This window comes from Sminthopsis crassicaudata, chromosome 2 (genome assembly GCF_048593235.1).
Source record: "Sminthopsis crassicaudata isolate SCR6 chromosome 2, ASM4859323v1, whole genome shotgun sequence".
Classification (NCBI taxonomy): domain Eukaryota; kingdom Metazoa; phylum Chordata; class Mammalia; order Dasyuromorphia; family Dasyuridae; genus Sminthopsis; species Sminthopsis crassicaudata.
This window is the reverse complement of record NC_133618.1, coordinates 499,555,201-499,573,812: the sequence shown is the minus strand read 5'-3', so window position 1 is coordinate 499,573,812 and position 18,612 is coordinate 499,555,201. Positions and strand designations below refer to the sequence as shown.

Below are 18,612 nucleotides of genomic sequence, written 5' to 3'. Positions count from 1 at the left end.
CCCTTCTCTCCCTCGCTCTTCTTTCCAACTTCCTCACTATCCAAATATCATGTTTCCCCTGAAGTTTTACTTCTGCACATCTGCCTTATGGTCAGCTGTATCCATAAATCATTCATATCATTCTAATTTATTATTAGACTGGGTTAAAGTGGGATGTCTCTATGGTACATCATGGTGATGCCCCCAAAGCAGAGCTACCTCCTGGGGTAGCCTAGAGAATTTTCTCCCTCCCTCCCTCTCTCTTGTAAATCAGTTGTTGAAGAAGCCCAAATTAAGGAGCAAGTTTCACTAGCATGAAACATAACTTTTAGGGGATCAGAAGCTTTTTTTAAAAAATTGAGAAAACAAAAGAAACTAACCTAAGTTCAAAGTAAGAGAACTTTTGCTGAGGAATAATTTGCTTCTGGGGATAAAAGAATTTAATCTTGGGCATTTAACTTCTACTTTGAATTAATATCTCTCTTTTTATTGCTCTGTCAGAGAGTAAAAAATAGACTGGAAAATGAAGGAATCTGACCATTGACTCACCAAATACTGTTTTCATGTCTCAGTCTACCTCTTTTAAGTAAAATTCAGAATATTCCCTTAGCCTGTTTGTGTTGAAAGGCTAATATTTCACAAGTAGCATACTCTTGAATTCATGTCATTGACTTAGCCCTTGTCAAAAATAATCTTGTAAAATAATCCTGTAAGAAATTATGTAAAAAATTATTTTAGGGGGAAAATGGAAAAGCTTGCTTGAAATAACGAAGAATGAAATGAGCAGAACCAAGAAAATATTGTATACAATAACAGCAATATTGCTCAAAGAAAAACCATGAATGGGATATAGGAAAACTGGGACACTGATGCATTGTTGGTGGAGTTGTGAAAGAATCCAGCCATTCTGGAGAGCAATCTGGAATTATGCCCAAAAAGTTATCAAACTGTGCATACCCTTTGACCCAGCATTTCTGCTATTGGGCTTATATCCCAAGGAAATACTAAAGAAGGGACCTGTATGTGCCAAAATATTTGTGGCAGCCCTTTTTGTAGTGGCTAGAAGCTGGAAGATGAATGGATGTCCATCAATTGGAGAATGGTTGGGTAAATTATGGTATATGAAGGTTATGGAATATTATTGCTCTGTAAGAAATGACCAGCAGGAGGAATACAGAGAGGCTTGGAGAAACTTACATGAACTGATGCTGAGTGAAACGAGCAGAACCAGAAGATCATTATACACTTCAACAACAATACTGTACGAGGATGTATTCTGATGGAAGTGGATATCTTTGACATAGAGAAGAGCTAATTCAGATCCAATTGATCAATGATGGACAGAATCAGCTACACCCAGAGAAGGAACACTGGGAAATGAATGTGGACTACTTGCATTTTTCCGAATCTAATTCTTCCTGTGCAACAAGAAATTTGGTTCCGCACACACATATATTGTATCTAGGATATACTGTAACATATCTAACATGTATAAGACTGCCTGCCATCTGGGGGGGGGGTGGAGGGAGGGAGAGGAAAAGTTAGAACAGAAGGGAGTACAAGGGATAATGTAAAAAATTACCCATGCATATTTACTGTCAATAAAAAGTTATAATAAAAAAAAAGAAAGAGAAAAAATGAATGGCCCATTTATTTTGAGTATTAAGTGTGTGTGAGAGAGAGACAGACAGACAGACAGACAGAGACAGAGACAGAGAGAAGGAAGGGAGGGAGGGAGGGAGAGAAAGGGAGAGGGAGAGTTTGGAAATTAAAATATAATCAAAAACAATTAAGTTAGAAATGGTTTTAAATCTCTGGGTCTCAATTTTTCCCATTTGCAAAATGGTGAAGGCATCTTCTCACCATGGATTCTCAGAGGTCACTCTCTGACATAGTAGAAATTGGAGATTAAGGTAATAAATAGATGTTAGGGACTAAAATGAGCAAACCAGAAATCTTTCAAAGGCTTCTGTGGTTTCTGACTTCTGAGTGGCGTAAATGTCACTGGTCTGGAAGAGAAACTCTCCTAATGCACTCATAGGATCTTAGTCCACGGAGGACCACCCCTGAGCCTGTTTCCTTCTCTGTGGAATGAAGGCCTTTTTTTTTTTTTTTTTAGCTCTAAGACAAGTTCTCTTACTCTGAACCAAAGTTAGGTCCTCCTGTTTCCCAACTCTTGTTCACTGGGCTGCTTGGACCCCTCATAAAATGAAAGCTTCCTGTGGCCGAGTTAATGGGAAAGGTCAGGGCTGAACGGGCCGTGCATGCAAAGGTCTGAGGGGCAGGGGAGGGGAGGAGGAGACTCCCCTGGAGACATGTGAAGTGACGGTGGCTGAGACACAGAAAGCAGCCTGCCACAGGAAAGGCCATTTGGGACAAGAAAAGGTCCCTAGGATCGGGAACAAGGGGGAGAAGGCCGGGAAGAAGCCCTTGGGCCAACCCCACACGCTAGGAGAGCTCTGAGAGAAACCCGAACCCGCGCGAGCTTCAGCCTGTGCAGGTGTCAAGCGAGGCAGAGCAGAAGGGCAGGTCACGTGCCCGTGGGCGGGAACCTGCTGCCGAGGAGACCGCGAGAAATGGCGCGCGAACACACCTGCCGCAGGTGAGACAGAGCGGCAGGGAAGGGGAGGGGCCGTCGCGCAGGTGAGCGTTCTGTACTGCTCCATGGGGAGCCGGAGGGCTGTGTCGCGGAAGGGAAGGGAAGAATAGCTGGGGCTTTGTTTCTCTTTGTTTATTTTCGCAACCGGAGGAGCGCGGAGGGGCTGGGGGTGTGTCTCTTACAGTCACTGCGGTCCTGGCTGAGGGGCAGCTGCAGGTTCAGCCTTCCGGGCCCCGGCAGCTCCCAGCCCTCTCTCCTGAGAACATTCCAGGCAGCGCTGACTGCGGCGCCGGCAGCGGCCCTGGGTCCGTTCGTTATTTGAATAGGACAAAGGAACCGCCTTGGTCTGATTGGACGGACGGACGGCTGTGGGGCGGGCGGCCCCTGTCACTCCGACCGCGACTGGGGCTCTGGTTGGCCTGGGGAGCGAGAGGCGGGGCGCTGGCGTTCGGATAAATAGCGGGGGTTGGGGCCGGCGAAGGCTCATTGCTTTGCGCGGTCGGGTTCGGACGGGGCGCGCAGTGGGGATGGTGGCAGCGCCTCTCCGAGCGATGTCTGCCCGCTGAACGGAGACTCCCCTTTCCTTTTCCTCCTCCTTCCACATCGCTGCAGCGAGCGTGGAGGCAGCCATCCCCACCCTTTGCCCACGGCTTCCCGCCCCTTCCCAAGTCCCCATCGCCGCCTCTTCCACCCTCGCTCTCCCCGCCAAGTCTCCCGGTGCCCGCGCCGCGCGGAGCTGTGCGTGTCTATGCGCCCGGCGGTGGCGGGAGGCGGTGGCGGCTGGTGGTGCTGAGTCCCTCCGGAGGAGTATGGAGTGCGCCCTGGACGCCCAGAGCCTCATCACCATCTCTCTGCGGAAGATCCACAGCTCGCGGACCCAGCGCGGTGGCATTAAGCTGCACAAGAACCTCCTGGTCTCCTACGTGCTCCGCAACGCGCGGCAGCTCTACCTGAGCGAGCGCTACGCCGAACTCTACCGGCGGCAGCAGCACCCGTACTCGGGCGGTGGCGGCATGATGATGAGCTCCCCGGGCGAAATGGCCGAGTTCGGCCCTCTCCAACTTCCCGGGGACCCGGAGGAACGGGATCCGGGAGCCCGGCAGCAACTACACCAGCTTCATCAGCTCCACCTCCACCACCAGCAGCAGCTGCAGCAGCTCCGGAGCTGCGCCGCCGGGGCGCCCGCGGGAGGAGCTAGCGGAGGCGGGGGCGCCGGGGAGCTGTTGGAGCCCGTGTGCGCTGCGCTCTTGCCCGGCGCGCACCACCGGGAGGAGACCTTGGCGCTCCAGCCGAGCCCTTCCCCACAGCAGCAGCCGCCGCCGCCTCCAGCCTTGTGTACCCGGGACCCTTCCTCCAATCCTTCCTCTTCCTCTTCCGTCGCTGCTTCTTCTGCTGTTTCCTCCTCCACTGCCTCCCCCGGCTTCTACCGGAGCGGCGGTTGCTGCGCCCCGGGCGGCGTGTACCCGCTCACCTCGGACTTCGGCGGCAGCCCGCTCCCGGTGGCGGGGGGAAGTCTACACTGTAGCAGTCAGACCACCGTCCTGGACCTAGACACTCACGTGGTGACCACAGTGGAGAACGGCTACTTGCACCAGGACTGCTGCGTTTCGGCGCAGTGCCCCTGCTGCTGCGGCGGCGGGCAGGGCGCCCCGGGACTGGGCCCCGCAGTGCCGGCCCCGACCGCGCTGCCAGGCACCAAGCGCAAGTACTACCCTGGACAGGAGGAAGAGGAGGAGGGAGGGGAGCTGGGGGGAGAGCCCCCCGGGGGCGGGCCCCCTTTTACCCCTTGCAAGCGTGCCCGCTTTGAGGACTTTTGCCCAGAGTCGAACCCGGACGCTTCCAACATATCAAACTTGATCTCGATTTTCGGCTCGGGATTCACTGGGCTAGTGAGCCGGCAGCCGGACTCGGAGCAGTCTCTGAACGGGCAGTTGTGCAGCAAGCAGGCTCTGGCCAGTCTGGGAGCCTGGACTCGGGCCATCGTGGCCTTCTAGGGACCAGGGGAGCTTGGGATAGACAGTGCCCGGCCACAGTTAGGGGTGCGGGAACGGTGGGAGACAAAAGACTAGGGGAAATGGGGGAAAGAGGGGAGGGGGTGCCTGGGGAGTTATGGGGTGTTCTGTGAGGGAGGAGGGGAGACAGCTAATGTTTTATAAATTGTAAAATAAAAAATGTAAGATCTTGGACTTTATTTTTGCAGAGATAAAAAGCGCCTATTTAAATATTCTTTGTGTTTATCTTTCTCTTTTTAATTGTATCGATTGCAATGGTGAACGGTGGAGGAGGCAGCCACGTGAGGCGAGGGCTGCTTGCTGTAAGAGGAAATTTGGGGGGAAAGATGGGTTACAAGCTCAGCTCGGAGGCCAGAAACTCTGCTTAGGTTCTGGTGTTGACCCCGGTTAAGGGGAGTGCCTGGCTTACCCTTAGGGGCACTCAGTTAAGGGGGAAATGGAGGGAAGATTTATCATATCCCTGGAAGGATTAGTGTCTGATCAATTCCACATCAAAGCTGTCAGTTCTTTCAACTGAATTCAAGAATCAGCTGAAGGAACTGTACTGGAAGAGTAAGAGATGGATCTAATTTTTTTTTCCCCTCTTGAAAAAATTTGGTCCAAAAAGGAAGAATTAGAGAAAGAGGAATAGCTTGAAGAAGGCTTCCATTTAGTCTATGCTTCCATTCCTGGCCAGCCTTTGACTCTAGGTGGATCGCTAGCATTTTCAAAAGGAAGGCAGAAATAAAAATATTTCAACTTTTTAATGCTATTTTAAAAACCCTCCCTCCCAATCTTTCTGTGACACCTTTCTTCTTTCCCTCCCTTCCTCCACAATCGTAATTCTGGGGGAAATAGGCAGAGGGGCTTCAGTCTTCTCTGACCTTAGTTCTTTCCCAGAAATCTTTGAACCCTCCCATGAGCTGGACACTGTTTTGGGGGGAGGAGGGGGGTGTAATCCAGTGGAGGGCATGCAAACTAAACTACATTTCCCATCATGCACAGCACTAAGGCCTTTTCTTTGGACTTAATTTTCATTCAATAAGTGAAGGGAGGAAACTTATCCCTTCACCTTGATCTGTAACTCATCTATCCTCCCTCACCCTCCATGGGGAAGCCAGGAAAAGTAGTCGATTTAGAACTTTTTTTTCTTTTAACCAAGTCTCTGGTCAAATGTGGTGTGTGTGTGTTTATTAAAGTTTAAGTGTTCTGGTTTGAGCCTTCAATCGGATTTCATAAAACCAGCATCCTTTGGTCTTGTGAGGAGTACTGTCCTGTAGTCTTCAGATATGTATCAATATTTTTTGTTTAGTTTAAAGACCTTTTGTTGTAAAAAGGTGGGTTTCTGGGCAGCCTGTCTTACAGGCCACACTCAACACTGTGTGTCCTCACCCAAAAGTTGCTAGTTTGACACACATTCCCTTCACTGCCCTCTTTGTTTGTATCCTTGTATTTTGTGCATATGAAATTGTATATCACCGGGTAAAACTGTTCAGATTATTTGTTTAAATTTATAATCTTAATAAAAAGTCAATTATATGATGGCTATGCTTTTTTCTTCAGGGACATTTGGGGGAAGGGAAAGTCAGAGTTGAGGTAGAAGTGCTACCCAAACCCTCTCACCTCGGAGTATCTGAGAGCTGACCAGACGGCCCTGGAAGGCCTGGTTTCAAGCACACAGAGTGCGGCAATGACTCCAATTAGAACCTTATTCCCGCTTTCTCTCCTCCTTCCCATTCCCCTCTCCTCCCCCCCCCCCAGTATCTAACATTGGAATGTCAGGGTTGAAGGGGACCTTGGCGTCTAATTCAACCTTCTTTCCGATCTTCATCTCTCTGAGAGGTGAAGTTTTCTTGAGCTCCTCCCAGGAGCCCCTCCCTCCTCTCCTGAGGTCTCCAACATTTCCTTCCCTTGGACGTCCGTCTCCAGCAGCCCAATTAGAGAAGCCCCCCTGACTCTTCCTCAGAGTTCAGTATGGTGTGGAGGTGCTTGGAGGATTGTTTGATTAAAACTGTTTCTGATCCTGGCTTTAAGGAAGCCTGAGCTGAGTCTTGGAGAAGGGGAGGAGGGGGGAAGGAATCATCCAAAAAATGAATCCCACTCAAAGATCACAAGAAAATCATCTCTCTAGATAGGATTTCTAAGGTCCTTTAAAAAATAAAAATAAAAAAGTAAAAGGGTCCCCGTGAGAACAACCGGAGGGGGGGACGATTTTGCCTCCCAAAAGGCCGGACAGTGGGTTCTCTCAGCGCTTTTCTGTCAGTGGCTGCGTCTTCACCTCCTTGACAGGAACTTGGGCAAGTTTTCTAAGTTTAGTTATCACTGCTCTGTGCCACTTGGTGGTGTAGTGATGTATACATGCATATATACGTTTGTACATGTGCACACACATGCATATATGTCTGCGCGCACACACATAGAATTTTTTCTCTTTCTCCCCTCCCCCCAGGCACTAAGGGCACTCTCTTGCATTTAGCACCTATGACCCGGCCTCAGCGTGGAAGAGCCGAGCCCCTGAGCCTTCCAGCTAGAACCAAATCCATCCACGTCTGAGCCCTCTGCCGCCGTCTGGGCCGGGGTTCTCTGTGTTCGCGGGGCGGGGGAGCTGGTGGCGCGGAGAACCGCGGGCAGATTCCTCCGCTCACTCTCTCGCGTGGGCCTCCCCCTCTGCCAGCACTAAAACTCCCCCCCGTGTCTCTCCCCTTCACCCCCAGCCCCAAAGTGCGCCCCTCCCGCCCCCCCCCCCCTGCAGCCCGGATCCAGCCCTCCCCGCAGAGGCGCTGCCCCTGCAGCACGGGCTCCCCTGCCTGCCCTCGTCCTGCCCCGGGCCAAGTTGCCACCCGTTCTCCCAGGGTACCGAGTCCGGGGGGGCGGGAGGCCGGCACCTGGGCGCTCGGGGAGGAACGGGGTCGGGAAAGGGAACGATTCCACCCTGGAACCATAACTTTCTCTCTGCTCCTTGGGGGGAGGGGGGCGGAATTTGATACCTTCCCCATCCCGACCACCACCTTTTTCTTTTTTTTTTTTTTTTTTGCAAGTCCGTGGAAATATATATAGTGAGATATATATTTTATTAAGCTCAACCTAACCCAGATAGGGCCGTGCGGAGAAGGCGAAGCCAGTTGCCAGAGCTCCCCCTAGCGTCCATCTGGGGAAACGGAGCGAGTCTCGGTGCTGAGGGTCGGGGAGATGGGGAATGGGGTTCCGGGCTTGCAGAGAGCTCCCTTTCCGTCGCCTTTCGCCGGGCGAAGCTGGTTTGAGCGTCCGTCTGTCCGCGGCCCTGCTCGCAGCCGGGGGAGGGGGAAGAGACCTCCCTGCTGGAGCACAGACTCCTCTTCTCCGGATAGGGGCAAACATCCCGATGGGGAATGGGAAGAGGAGCGGATGTTTCTCCTCTGCGGACAGAGATCCCCGATTGTACCGCGCCTCTTTGTTGGGAGATCCAGGCCGCTGAAACGTGGGCAGAGGAAAAGCCAGAGAAAGGGGAAAAGGAGAGGGGCAGAGGGAGGCCGAGAGCGAGGCCCGACTGTTTTTCTCTCCCAGCTTCCTTCAGTCTCTCTCCTCTCTGAAGTCTCTTCTTCCCAGTCCGGGCTTTGGGTTTACAGGTTGGGGGATCTAAACGCAACCTCCCCCCTCCCCCCCTTAGCCGGTGGAGTCACAGCATGGAACGGAAGAGTTCATAGTGCAGGGAGGGGTTCCTAACCTGTTGCAGAGATTTCAGGGGTCTGAGAACTTGGATGAAAAAACATTACATCTCCATTTTCGCTAACTGAAATTTAGCATTTCCTTCAATTATCACTTAAAAAAATTCTGAGAAGGGCTCTGTGGGCTTCCCAAGATCGGCAAAGAGGTCCCTTATGGAAGAAAGCCTGGTTGGGAGCCCAGACCTGGTCTAGCACACCCCATTCTTTTATAGATAAGGAGACAAAGAGATTAAGTGGCTTAGAGAAGATCACCTGGGGAGGGAGGGGGGAGCTGGAATTCCAGCGTGGCTTCCTGTGCTCCAGGGAGTCTTCCACCACACTTGACTGTCTGTCACCCTGATGAGATGGGATCCCTTCCATCCCAACTTGGGAATCTCAGCCCTCTTTTTCCTGATTAGGCTAACACAGTGGTTCTCAAAGTGTGATTCAGAAACTCCTGGAAAACTCCAAAACCTATTCAGGAGGCCTAGGAGGTCAACATTATTTTCACAATTATCATAAAAGTTTAATTTCTAAATGGCAAATATCTAAAGCTATAACCCATACACCAACCAATGAAATCTCTTTGTTTCAAAAGCAAGTTTTCAAGATCAAAGTTTGAGAACCACTGGTCTAACAGACTGGTCTAACCCACAGCAAGAAAGGCAAAGAGCTTTGGGGTACTAGGAGGGGGAAGGGCAGGTGACAAGTGGCCCCTCTCTCAAGGAAACTATTCTGCTTTCCCAACTCCTGTCTCATCACTAACCATAACACGGTTTTTCCACTACATATAATTTGTTCCACAACACTTTGTACACAGCAGAAGAGAAAGCTCCTGCCCTCAGGATGCAGACATCAGATTACCATTATTATTAAAAAGCCTTAAGACTTTATTATGAATGACATAAAGCCCAAGTACCTAATCAAGACATTTGCTCTCTGGGAGTTGGCTTTAAAAAAAAAAAAAAATTCTCCTTTTTCAATGATGACACAGGTATTGTCCTGGAAATACATTGTCCCTTAAGCTCCCCAAGACCGGGATGATTATCCGTGGAACCAAAATAGACTTCTGGGAGGAGGAGAACCAAGAGCAGAGATGTGGAAAGATTAAGATGGTGTTGCTGCCATGGGGAATAGGCTGTTCTGGCCAGAGTGAAACAAAGAGCAGAAAAGAGAGGGCCTGACTTTGCTGGAGAAGGCAGACAAACATGGAAAGGGGCATCAGGTGGAAGTCTTGAAACAAACAAAGGTTATTGTCAAGTTAGGGTGGAGGGTAATGGGGAACTAGGGGAGGGAGACTAGAGGAAAGATAATAGAAAAGGAGGGAAAGCCATCTGGCCTTCAGACCTTGAGAGTGGTTAGAGACACTGCCTGTACTGGATTTTTCTGTTAGCCCAAAGCAGAAACTGGATGTTTTTTCTAACTCACAAAAGCAGAAGGGCTTTTGTAGCCACAAATAAGGCCCTTCTCCTAAAACGCCTTCTCGCTGGTCTCCTAAGGTTTTCTTTCTAGCACAAAGCCTGGCATGTAGTGCTTAATAACTGCTTTTGATTGATTTAGGGGGCTCCAGAAGGGCTCTGTAGGCTGATGTTTGGGGAGACAGACTGGAAGGAACTGGTAGCAGGCAAGTAGGAGAGACCAGGAGAGCACCAGCGGCCCGCAAGTACTCCCTCCCCCAGGGAGCCCCCGACTCTTCCATCTTCCCGGGTCATGGAGAGGTAAGGCTCTCCTAGTACCCTGGGATTACGCTTGTCTTGCTGCCCTTGACATGTCTTGCTCAGGCCTGGCTGAGAGCTTTGCTCCAGGCAACTAGCCTGCTGCAGTGGAAAGAGCCAAGACCCTCAGGGATCTGCCTCCAGCCTCAAGAGAAACCCTGGGCTGGGGAGGGCCTGGGCCTCGAGGAAGGAACAGCCAGAGGGACTTCGTGTCAGATGTTTCTCCATGCATGTATAGGCACTTCAGCGTCATAAACCAATGTGTATCTTTCACTGTCGTGATTGTCTGAATATTTATTTCTGTCCTTGTCAGGGCCGGTTGAAATGGAAATGTGTGCTAGAGCATGGATGTGGGCCTCTTGTATATAAGCAGTTGTATATATGTCTGCAGCATAAATACTTCAATGAATCAGAAACCCTGATAGATAAATAGCAAGGTTTTTGTCAGTATAGGGAGCATGTCTTCTTTCGTTTCTCCTGTAGCACTCAACCAAGACTTGGAACATTGTTTGTTAAATGAATGAATGAATGGGAATTTTCCTCCTGGCCTGGTATTTAAATATTAAAAAACAAACAAACAACAACAACAAAAAAAAAAAACCAAGACACATGACAACAGAGAAGTACATATACAGGGTTTATTTTTTAAAGCATCTGCCAGATGCATCCTGAGGCCAGTACTACATTTTCTCCTACTAATCCTACATTTTCTCCAGCTAAATCAATTGATCAATAAATATTAAGAACTCATGTGCTATGATCTGTACTAGGTATTGGATATGTCAATACAAAAATTAAGACCCTTCCTGAAGGCAGAAAGGAGCTCACCTTGTATTGGGGTAGACAACACATATATAAGTATATACAAAATAAATTTATAAATCAAGATAATTGGGAAAAGGCACTAGCAATTGGAAGGATCAGAAAAGGCCTCATTTGGAAGATGTTGTTTGGACTTCCAGGCGTGACTACACATGGTGTTCACAAGTTCAGAAGAGAGTAAATTTGGGGTAAATGGTGAATTTTCTTTTGGGCCCTTTGATCTTGAGATGTTATTGGACATCTGGTCCAAAATATGTAAACAGGCTGGTGGTGATGAGGAACTAAAACTCAGGAGAGAGACTAGGGCTGGATATATAGATCTGACAGTCATGTACTGTATCATGAAAATTGTTGATCAGAACTAGAGAAGCAGTATGCGCTGTGGTGGGACTGGATTTTGAATCAAAAGACCTAGTTTCTAATTTTGACTTCTGTTTACCATCTTTAAAATTCTGAGCAAATCACACCAACCAGTAAAAATGTATTAAGGGTCAGCTATGGAAGCCTGTCTTGCTCAGTCCTGGCTGAAAGCTTTACTCTAGGCAACCAGACTGCTACAGTGGCCAAATATATATATACATATATATATGTATATATATATGTATATATATATATATATATATATATATATATATATATATATATATATATATATATATATACATATATATATATACACATATATATGTGTGTATATATATGTATGTATATATATACATATATATGTGTGTATATATATGTGTGTGTATATATATATATATATCTATATATTGTCCTTTAAGCCTCCAAAGACAAGGGTGATTGCTTAGGCTTCTGAAAGGAGGTGAACCAAGAGCAGTAAATTGATGAGAGAATGATGTGCCTCTGCCATAAGGAATAGGCTATTCTGACTAGAGCGAAAGAAACAAAGGCAGCCAAACATGGAAAGAAGCCTAGAGAGGGAAGGGGACATCAGGTGGAAGTCTTAAAACAAATAAGGATTATTGTCAGATTGGGGTGCAGGGAAATGGGGAAATAAGAAAGAAAACCAAAAGATCATAGAAAAGGAGAGAAAGACATGTGGCCTTCAGAAGTGACTGAAAGTTAAAAGACAGAGAGAGAAACAGTCAGAGAAACAGAGAGATAGAGACACAGGATGGAGGGAAGGGAGGTTTAAATATATATAAAAATATAAATGCAGTGTTAAATACTGGAAATATAAAAAGAGGCAAAAGACATTCCCTGTCCACAAGGAACTCACAATCTAATGGACTTAGAGTAAATTCTCTGGAACTCAATTTCATTATCTCCAAATTGAGAGTACACTAGGGATTTTCCAAGGCCCCTTCTAACTCTGAATCTTATGATTCCCACCACTACCACCAACTATCCCAGACCAGAAGATCTTCAAGGTAATGTTTGTAAAGATAACATCAAATTAAATAAACTACTAAAATGGACTTAGGCAATACTTGGCCCTGCTATATTTTAAAGAATTGGGAAGAAATATTAAGGGATATTCACAGGAAAGATATGTACTATCAACAAGCATCTAACAAATCAATTTTGTAAATGTTTTTGTACTCAAAAGCTGAACTAACAAAGAAGTATGGTGTGGGCAGAAAGAGCATTCACTGTATAACCCTTAAGCAAATCACTTCACAAATCAGTGAAGTTAACAAGCAACATGAATCATGATTCATCTCTCCAGATCTCTATTTCCTTATTTGAAGAATGAAGGCATTGAGCTAGGTGATTTCTAAGATTTTTTCCAATTCAAGGAATGCCCAAGTTTATCAGACCCCCAATGTGATTAGGATTCTATGATAGGGATTTCTGTTTAATTTTTCATACCTGGGATCTATTTCCCTCCCCACTTCATCTCTACCTCTCTAAATTCTTATCTTCCTTCAAGTTTTACTTACCTATGCACAAACTTATTGTATCCTTCAGTAAAATATAAGCTGTTAAGGGAAATAATTTTTTTGTCTGTGTCCTCAGTACACAGTCTGCACTTAATGCCTTTTCAATTGAAGTTCTTAGAAAATTCAATTAACAATTTTCCTGCCCTGTCTCAATTTAGATTAACTATAATATTCAAGAAGATGGATTATATGGTAGTATTTTAGTAGCTATTAGTGAAAAGATAAAAAATATTGAAATGGAGTCCCTCTGCCCTTATACAGCTTGACTCAGATGTTACCTTTATAGGAAGTTTATCCCAGTTTTTCCAGCTGTTAGTATTTCCCCCAGAAATTATCTTGCATTTGTGTGTATACATATACATATGTATATGTGGGTATGAATTTACATATATACATATATATATATACACACATATACATGTGTGTATATGTATATGTGTGTGTGTCACACACATATAAAATGCCTGGCACCCAATAGGTGCTTAATAAATGCTTGTTGATAAGAGGTCTTCCCATTTACCTATAGCCTTCCTGTGAGAATCCTATAATTTCTCTTCCCAACTCATTAAACAGAACTAGCTGTTGTCTCAGCATATTCTTCTGGATTCATGGCCAAAGTTTGGAACTTAAGGAACAGTATTATGCTCTACATAGATGTCCCATCTTCCCTGACAATGCTCTCTCCCCCTCCCCCTCCACTCCTAATCATCCACTTTGCAGGCCACCTCTACCTAAAGGGGACTCCCTTCTCCAGCAATGTCCTGTGGCAGAGGGATTGAGAGGAAGACAGGATAAGGTAGCAGTGTTTGGGGTCTTGGTCATGTGTTTGAGGATAAGGGAGAGGGTTTGCAAGGACTCTTCTAGCTACATTTTCCCTAACAACCTAGATGGTAGCAATAGTCCCAGTCCCAGCTAGGCCTCTCTGAAACAGGCGCTCAGAAACTGGAGCCTCCATCTGCATATTCATAAGCACCTGATAAATTAATCATGTCGTCAGCACATTCAGGCAGGAAAAGAAGTATGGGCACTCTGTCTCTCCTCTTTCTCTCTCTCTCTTCCTCTCTCTTTTCCTCCCTCCTTCCCTCTCTCCTTTAGACTCTCAATTTCAAAATCTGCCTCTTTTCCCCCAGTCACTTGAGGAGTTTCTCTGGTACCCAATCAAACCCAAACTCAGATTTTTTCCAGAAGGCAAACAATTGTATTGATCCTCTCTACTAGGTTCAATCATAATGTAGCCATGTATCTTCATGGGTTTTATTAGTCTTGACTTTCTAAATAATTTTAAGTTCCTGAAGGGCAGGAACCATATTTCATACTTCCCTTAAGTATCCACAGGGCCTAACAGAGATAAGCACATAGGTGCTCAAATATTTCTTGAATTCATTTTAAGGGGAATCAACAAGTATGCATCTCCTATTAAACATCAGACACTATGCTAAGCACTGGGGATTCAAGGACAAAATACTATCCCAATTTTCCTTGTGCATAGGTCTTAATATGCCACAATGCCCTTCTTCCTCTCCCACATTTTCCAAAAATGATTAGTTGTAGGGGAAAAGTTAAAATTTACAAATACTTCCATCTGTGTCATTTCATTTGTTATATTTGTCTCCTATTTCACAGTTCCCTCAACACTCACTTTAATCCACTCAGTTGTTCAATATCAGAAGCAAGAAGTTTTTAAGAAGAAAACTGGACCTCAAAAAATAAAGAGTTCAGGGAACAATATGGATTTATAGAATTATACATGGAACTTAAAGTGTCCAAATGCTAGCTCATAGGTCTTTCCACTAGTACTGGATACCTAAAGCACCCCATAAATGATCTTTAGTAAAAAAAAAAAAAAATCCATCTCCATTTTGTTTAGAGCAAACAAAATGAAATAAACTTCTAAATGAATGAGGAAAGACAGTGTAAGCCTCTTTAGACCTGTTTCCTCACCTGAAGTTGGTTTCAGCTCTCACTCTATGACTCTGAGGTTCTCCTCTCAGTAGAGTATGAGTGTCCTATTCAAAATCCCTATGTATTAAGCACAATCCAATCCCTTTAAGTCTGAGGGAAACAAGTTTATTGAAGTGACTGAAAAGAATTCTCTGCCAATCAATGGAACCCTCTTTTATAAAAACACAACTTTTAAAGAGCCAAGTTGGGATGGCCTAAGCAGCGAACATTTCTGTATTTTCTTTTTCCAAGTCTGCTTTGTGTTTGAGGGATTTCTCAAGAAGCTCAGGCCAAAGTCCTCTCTAGCAACAGAACAGTCCCCAAAATAACTGAGGTATCTCTGTGTGTGGAACCTCAATATCACTAAGATCCAGGGGTCCAAGTGTAGCCTCATGAATGAGAATGAAGTTAAAGTCCACAAAACTCAATAAATCAATGGTTAAACCACCTTAAAGGTGGACAGATTTTCCCTATATCCCTTGACCCTAATGGGTAGAGCTGAAATATTGTTAGCAAGTATTAAAACTTGGGCTGTGATTGAGGACTTTGGCCTGAGCCTCTTGAGAAATCCCTCAAACACAAAGCAGACTTGGAAAAAAGAAAATATAGAAATGTTTGCTCCTTAGGTCATTATCTTCAACTAACATCTCACCTAAATGTCCCACTGGTACCTCAGTCAGCATCCAAGATCACATCCATCTCCAAATTTATGAACCTATGTCTAAAACCAAATTCAAGTTCATTCTTCAAAACAGATAGCCTAACTTGTAATTTCATTAAATAGCTCCACCATTTTCTAGCTGCTCATTTTTTCCCCAAACAATAACTCAGGGGAAGACTCAGGAAATATCAAACTTGGGACAAAGTAGTGGGAACCTCTTCTATGTCAACCTCAGCAATGCCTCCTTCTGCTGCCCCCTACTTCAACAAGTCTGGGATGGTGGCACTTATACCTGCAACTATGAGCCAGGGAAATAAGTAAAATGGGATGTACTCAGGAGCCTGCTCTAAACCTCAATCACCATTTTAATACTGGAACAAACTATTGTGTTAATAACTCAATCTCACCTATTGGTACTTGAGTGGACCACCTAACTTCCTAATACTCTTTAGAATAGTCTTGGTTGGCTCCAATTTTCATTCCCTTAGTAACTTTCATGAGATTCAAGCTATTTCTAGTAGTCTTGAGTCTCCGTCAAGTTCTCTGTTCAACTGATTCAAAGTCTAGAAAGCCAAGGAATATAGTCTAAGTGGGCCTAAACCCACAGAAATAGGAAAGCTTTGAGGAAGGAAGATTATAAAAGTGTAGCAATTACCAAGGAAAATATTTTTTATCCAGTCTCTCCAGTTTGGCTTGAAGGGTCAGAGCTGATGAGCGTGACATAAAAATATGGCTTCTTCTAAAAGACCAGCTGTACTTAGTAGTAGGACCAGGCAGGCTGTCTAAACTATTCAGTGCAGACCCAAGCTTCATTCCAGCCCTGCCAAAGGTCAACCAAGAAGCAGCAATTACTTTAGGATGATCCTTTCCCAACAGCAGCAATACACAGGTAATTAAAATAAGCTTAGCTGGGGAGATGGCTGTAACAGCCTAATTCAAATTCACCTACCTTAAAGACCAGACAAGTATAAGGGGAAATGGATCCTAGATCTATCCAAGAGGAAAGAGGGCAGGTATATGATGTAAGGTATACAAGACAGACATCCACATCAGCTCCAGGTGCAAAACAGATTTTTAATCATAACAGCAATGAAAGACCAAGGGGTAGGGTGAAGCAGCCTCAAAACGGAGTGGTGTTGGCACACAGTGGGCAGGCCCTTGCATGAAAGGCCAGGAAGATGACAGTCTACATAACTCCACGAGGGGCCCTATTAGAAGACATTTGGAAAACTTTATACAACTTGAGTCTTCTCTCCCAGCTCAAGCCCTTAGACTGCTCTGGGTTAGTGGCCCAGGATGATATTTCAACTCAAATCCACAGTGGTGGCAGTGGGACCATAGAAGAGCAAAAAGGAAATCCAATACACTGTGCTTGTCAGGGTGTCCCCCTACCACAAAAGGAGTGCTACCCACTCCTGGGGATGTGTAAAAGAAGCTGAGGAGATGGGCCTGGGCAGCTAAATCAAACTTTTTTTTTTTAAAGGAAAAAGAAAAAACAACCCTGATATTAAGAGCAGAGGAAGAAACACTTAATGAAGAAGGGGCTTCTATGGGGAGAACCTGCAAAACCCAGCTCTTGGTAACAGCTCTGGAAGAGCTCAATAAATGTTTGCTGAAGAAAAGTTGAACTTAAGTGCTGACAGCATCACTCCTACCCCAGTTCACCACCCCCATTCTTAAACCCAAATGTCCAAGAGCTAGAGTGCTGTAATTTGGCCCTCAAGCAAGTCACTTACCTCCGCCCTACAATGGCTCTAAATAGTGTTAAGTCCAGCTTTCCCAAAGGAAGGTCTTGTTACCCCCCTCTGTCTTATGCCCTTGGATTTGGGAGAAACCCAATGGTATACAATTGCTTTCCAGAGGAAAAAGGGAATGGAAATGACAAGTTTTTCTTTTTCAGTTGCTTTACAGTGGTTTACCTGTAGCCAGCACAGTGCTGCAAGCAGTAGGATGGTATGAGTCTAACCTTAAAGATGGCTTTGACGGAAGGAATCCAGGAGCCAAGATCTCCACTAGATCAGTCCCAAATCCCACCAGTGTATCTCATTTACCATTTGTAGAGGTCTAATCTAATGAGGTCTTTCCCCTCACCTCCCCAAAGCCTAGTACCCCCTCAGAGGGCAACTACTGAGAAAGTGCTGAGAATGGAACTGGATTATCCTAGAATCTCACATCACAGCAGCAGAAAAAAAAAAAAGAAAAAAGAAAAAAAAAAAAAGTAAAGCAATATGGCTATACCCAGGGAGGATTGCAGACCTGAGCACCACAGAGAAAAAGAGCTAGAATGTGTGTGATTGTAATTGTTTTTTGCCTTACCACAGCCAGGATATTGGCATTGCCTCTAGCTTTGTATTTTCACTGGTCCCTAGCTCAAGGCCCCCTTCTTAGGCCTCAGGAGATCAAGTGTGAAAACTGAGCTCCTGAAATCAACACTAGGTTATAAAAGAAGAGCTTGGGAAGGAGCGAGCAAACTCATAAAAAATGGCCAGGAAACAGCCAGGGCTTCTCTCTCCTCCTGATCTCCCTCATTCTCTAGTCCATGAGTACTCTGAGGTGAGGATTGGTCTATGGTCTCCTACCCCCACTAGGAGCAACTGCTACTCAACACTCAGAAAGGCAACAGGAAATATGAAGAAAGTTAATGGAAACAGTAAAACACATCAATCTCCCACACAAATGATGGTACAGAGCAGATTTAGCACGTGAAGTGGGACTGGGAATTTGAGTGGGGTAAGGACAGAGGTGGGGTGGGGGTCAGGTAGCCATAAGGATCCTGCTTCCCCACAGATATACCCTCATCTTGCCTCTGGGGGAAAGGCAGGAGACCAGCCACACTTTGGTCATTCTTCCCATTCTGGGTCCTTCAGCACTTGCACTGTGGGTGTTCATGTATCCTGGAGAATTGCCTCAAGGACCAGAGAGATCAGCAGGGATGTGGTATTATAAAAGTGAAGGGAGCAGGGTGAGGGAGCTGGTGACCTCCAGGGTAGCGGTGGTTGTTCCCCCGCCTCTTCTATGATGATGTAACAGGTTGGATGGGCAGCAGGCTACCAAACTTAAAGTGCTGGATCACAGGAAACTTCTCCAGACACTACACACAGAAGACAAAAAGAAGCATGACAAAAATAAATTAATATTAGCAGCTAGAAGGACATCTCTGAAACCATTCGTATACTTATGGAAAGAAGAGTCACACTTCTAAATCAGGCCTAAGTAAGCATGAGACCAATGGTGACAGCCTACATTAGAGCATCAGCAATGGCCACTCTGAGGAAGTTTAGAGGAAAAGATTCTCCACCTCTGGGACTACACAGAGG

The 18,612-nt window shown here is 45.8% G+C and overlaps 2 protein-coding genes across 3 annotated transcripts in view; one reads left to right on the top strand and one right to left on the bottom strand.

The window, feature by feature from the left end:
* The first annotated feature begins 3,055 nt into the window (after positions 1–3,055).
* On the top strand, positions 3,056–6,111 carry IER5L (immediate early response 5 like). Its single transcript, XM_074293811.1, has one exon. It carries the CDS (start codon positions 3,388–3,390, stop codon positions 4,570–4,572), a length of 1,185 nt encoding a protein of 394 aa, XP_074149912.1. The 5' UTR covers positions 3,056–3,387; the 3' UTR covers positions 4,573–6,111.
* A 10,238-nt stretch (positions 6,112–16,349) lies between these two features.
* PTPA (protein phosphatase 2 phosphatase activator) overlaps positions 16,350–18,612 on the bottom strand; it is a 51,388-nt gene continuing 49,125 nt past the window's right edge. For both annotated transcript variants that reach the window (XM_074293808.1, XM_074293809.1), the window contains one exon: positions 16,350–18,386. In XM_074293808.1, the coding sequence (XP_074149909.1) occupies positions 18,309–18,386 (78 nt within the window). In that variant the 3' untranslated portion in view covers positions 16,350–18,308. The remainder of the gene's footprint in view (positions 18,387–18,612) is intronic.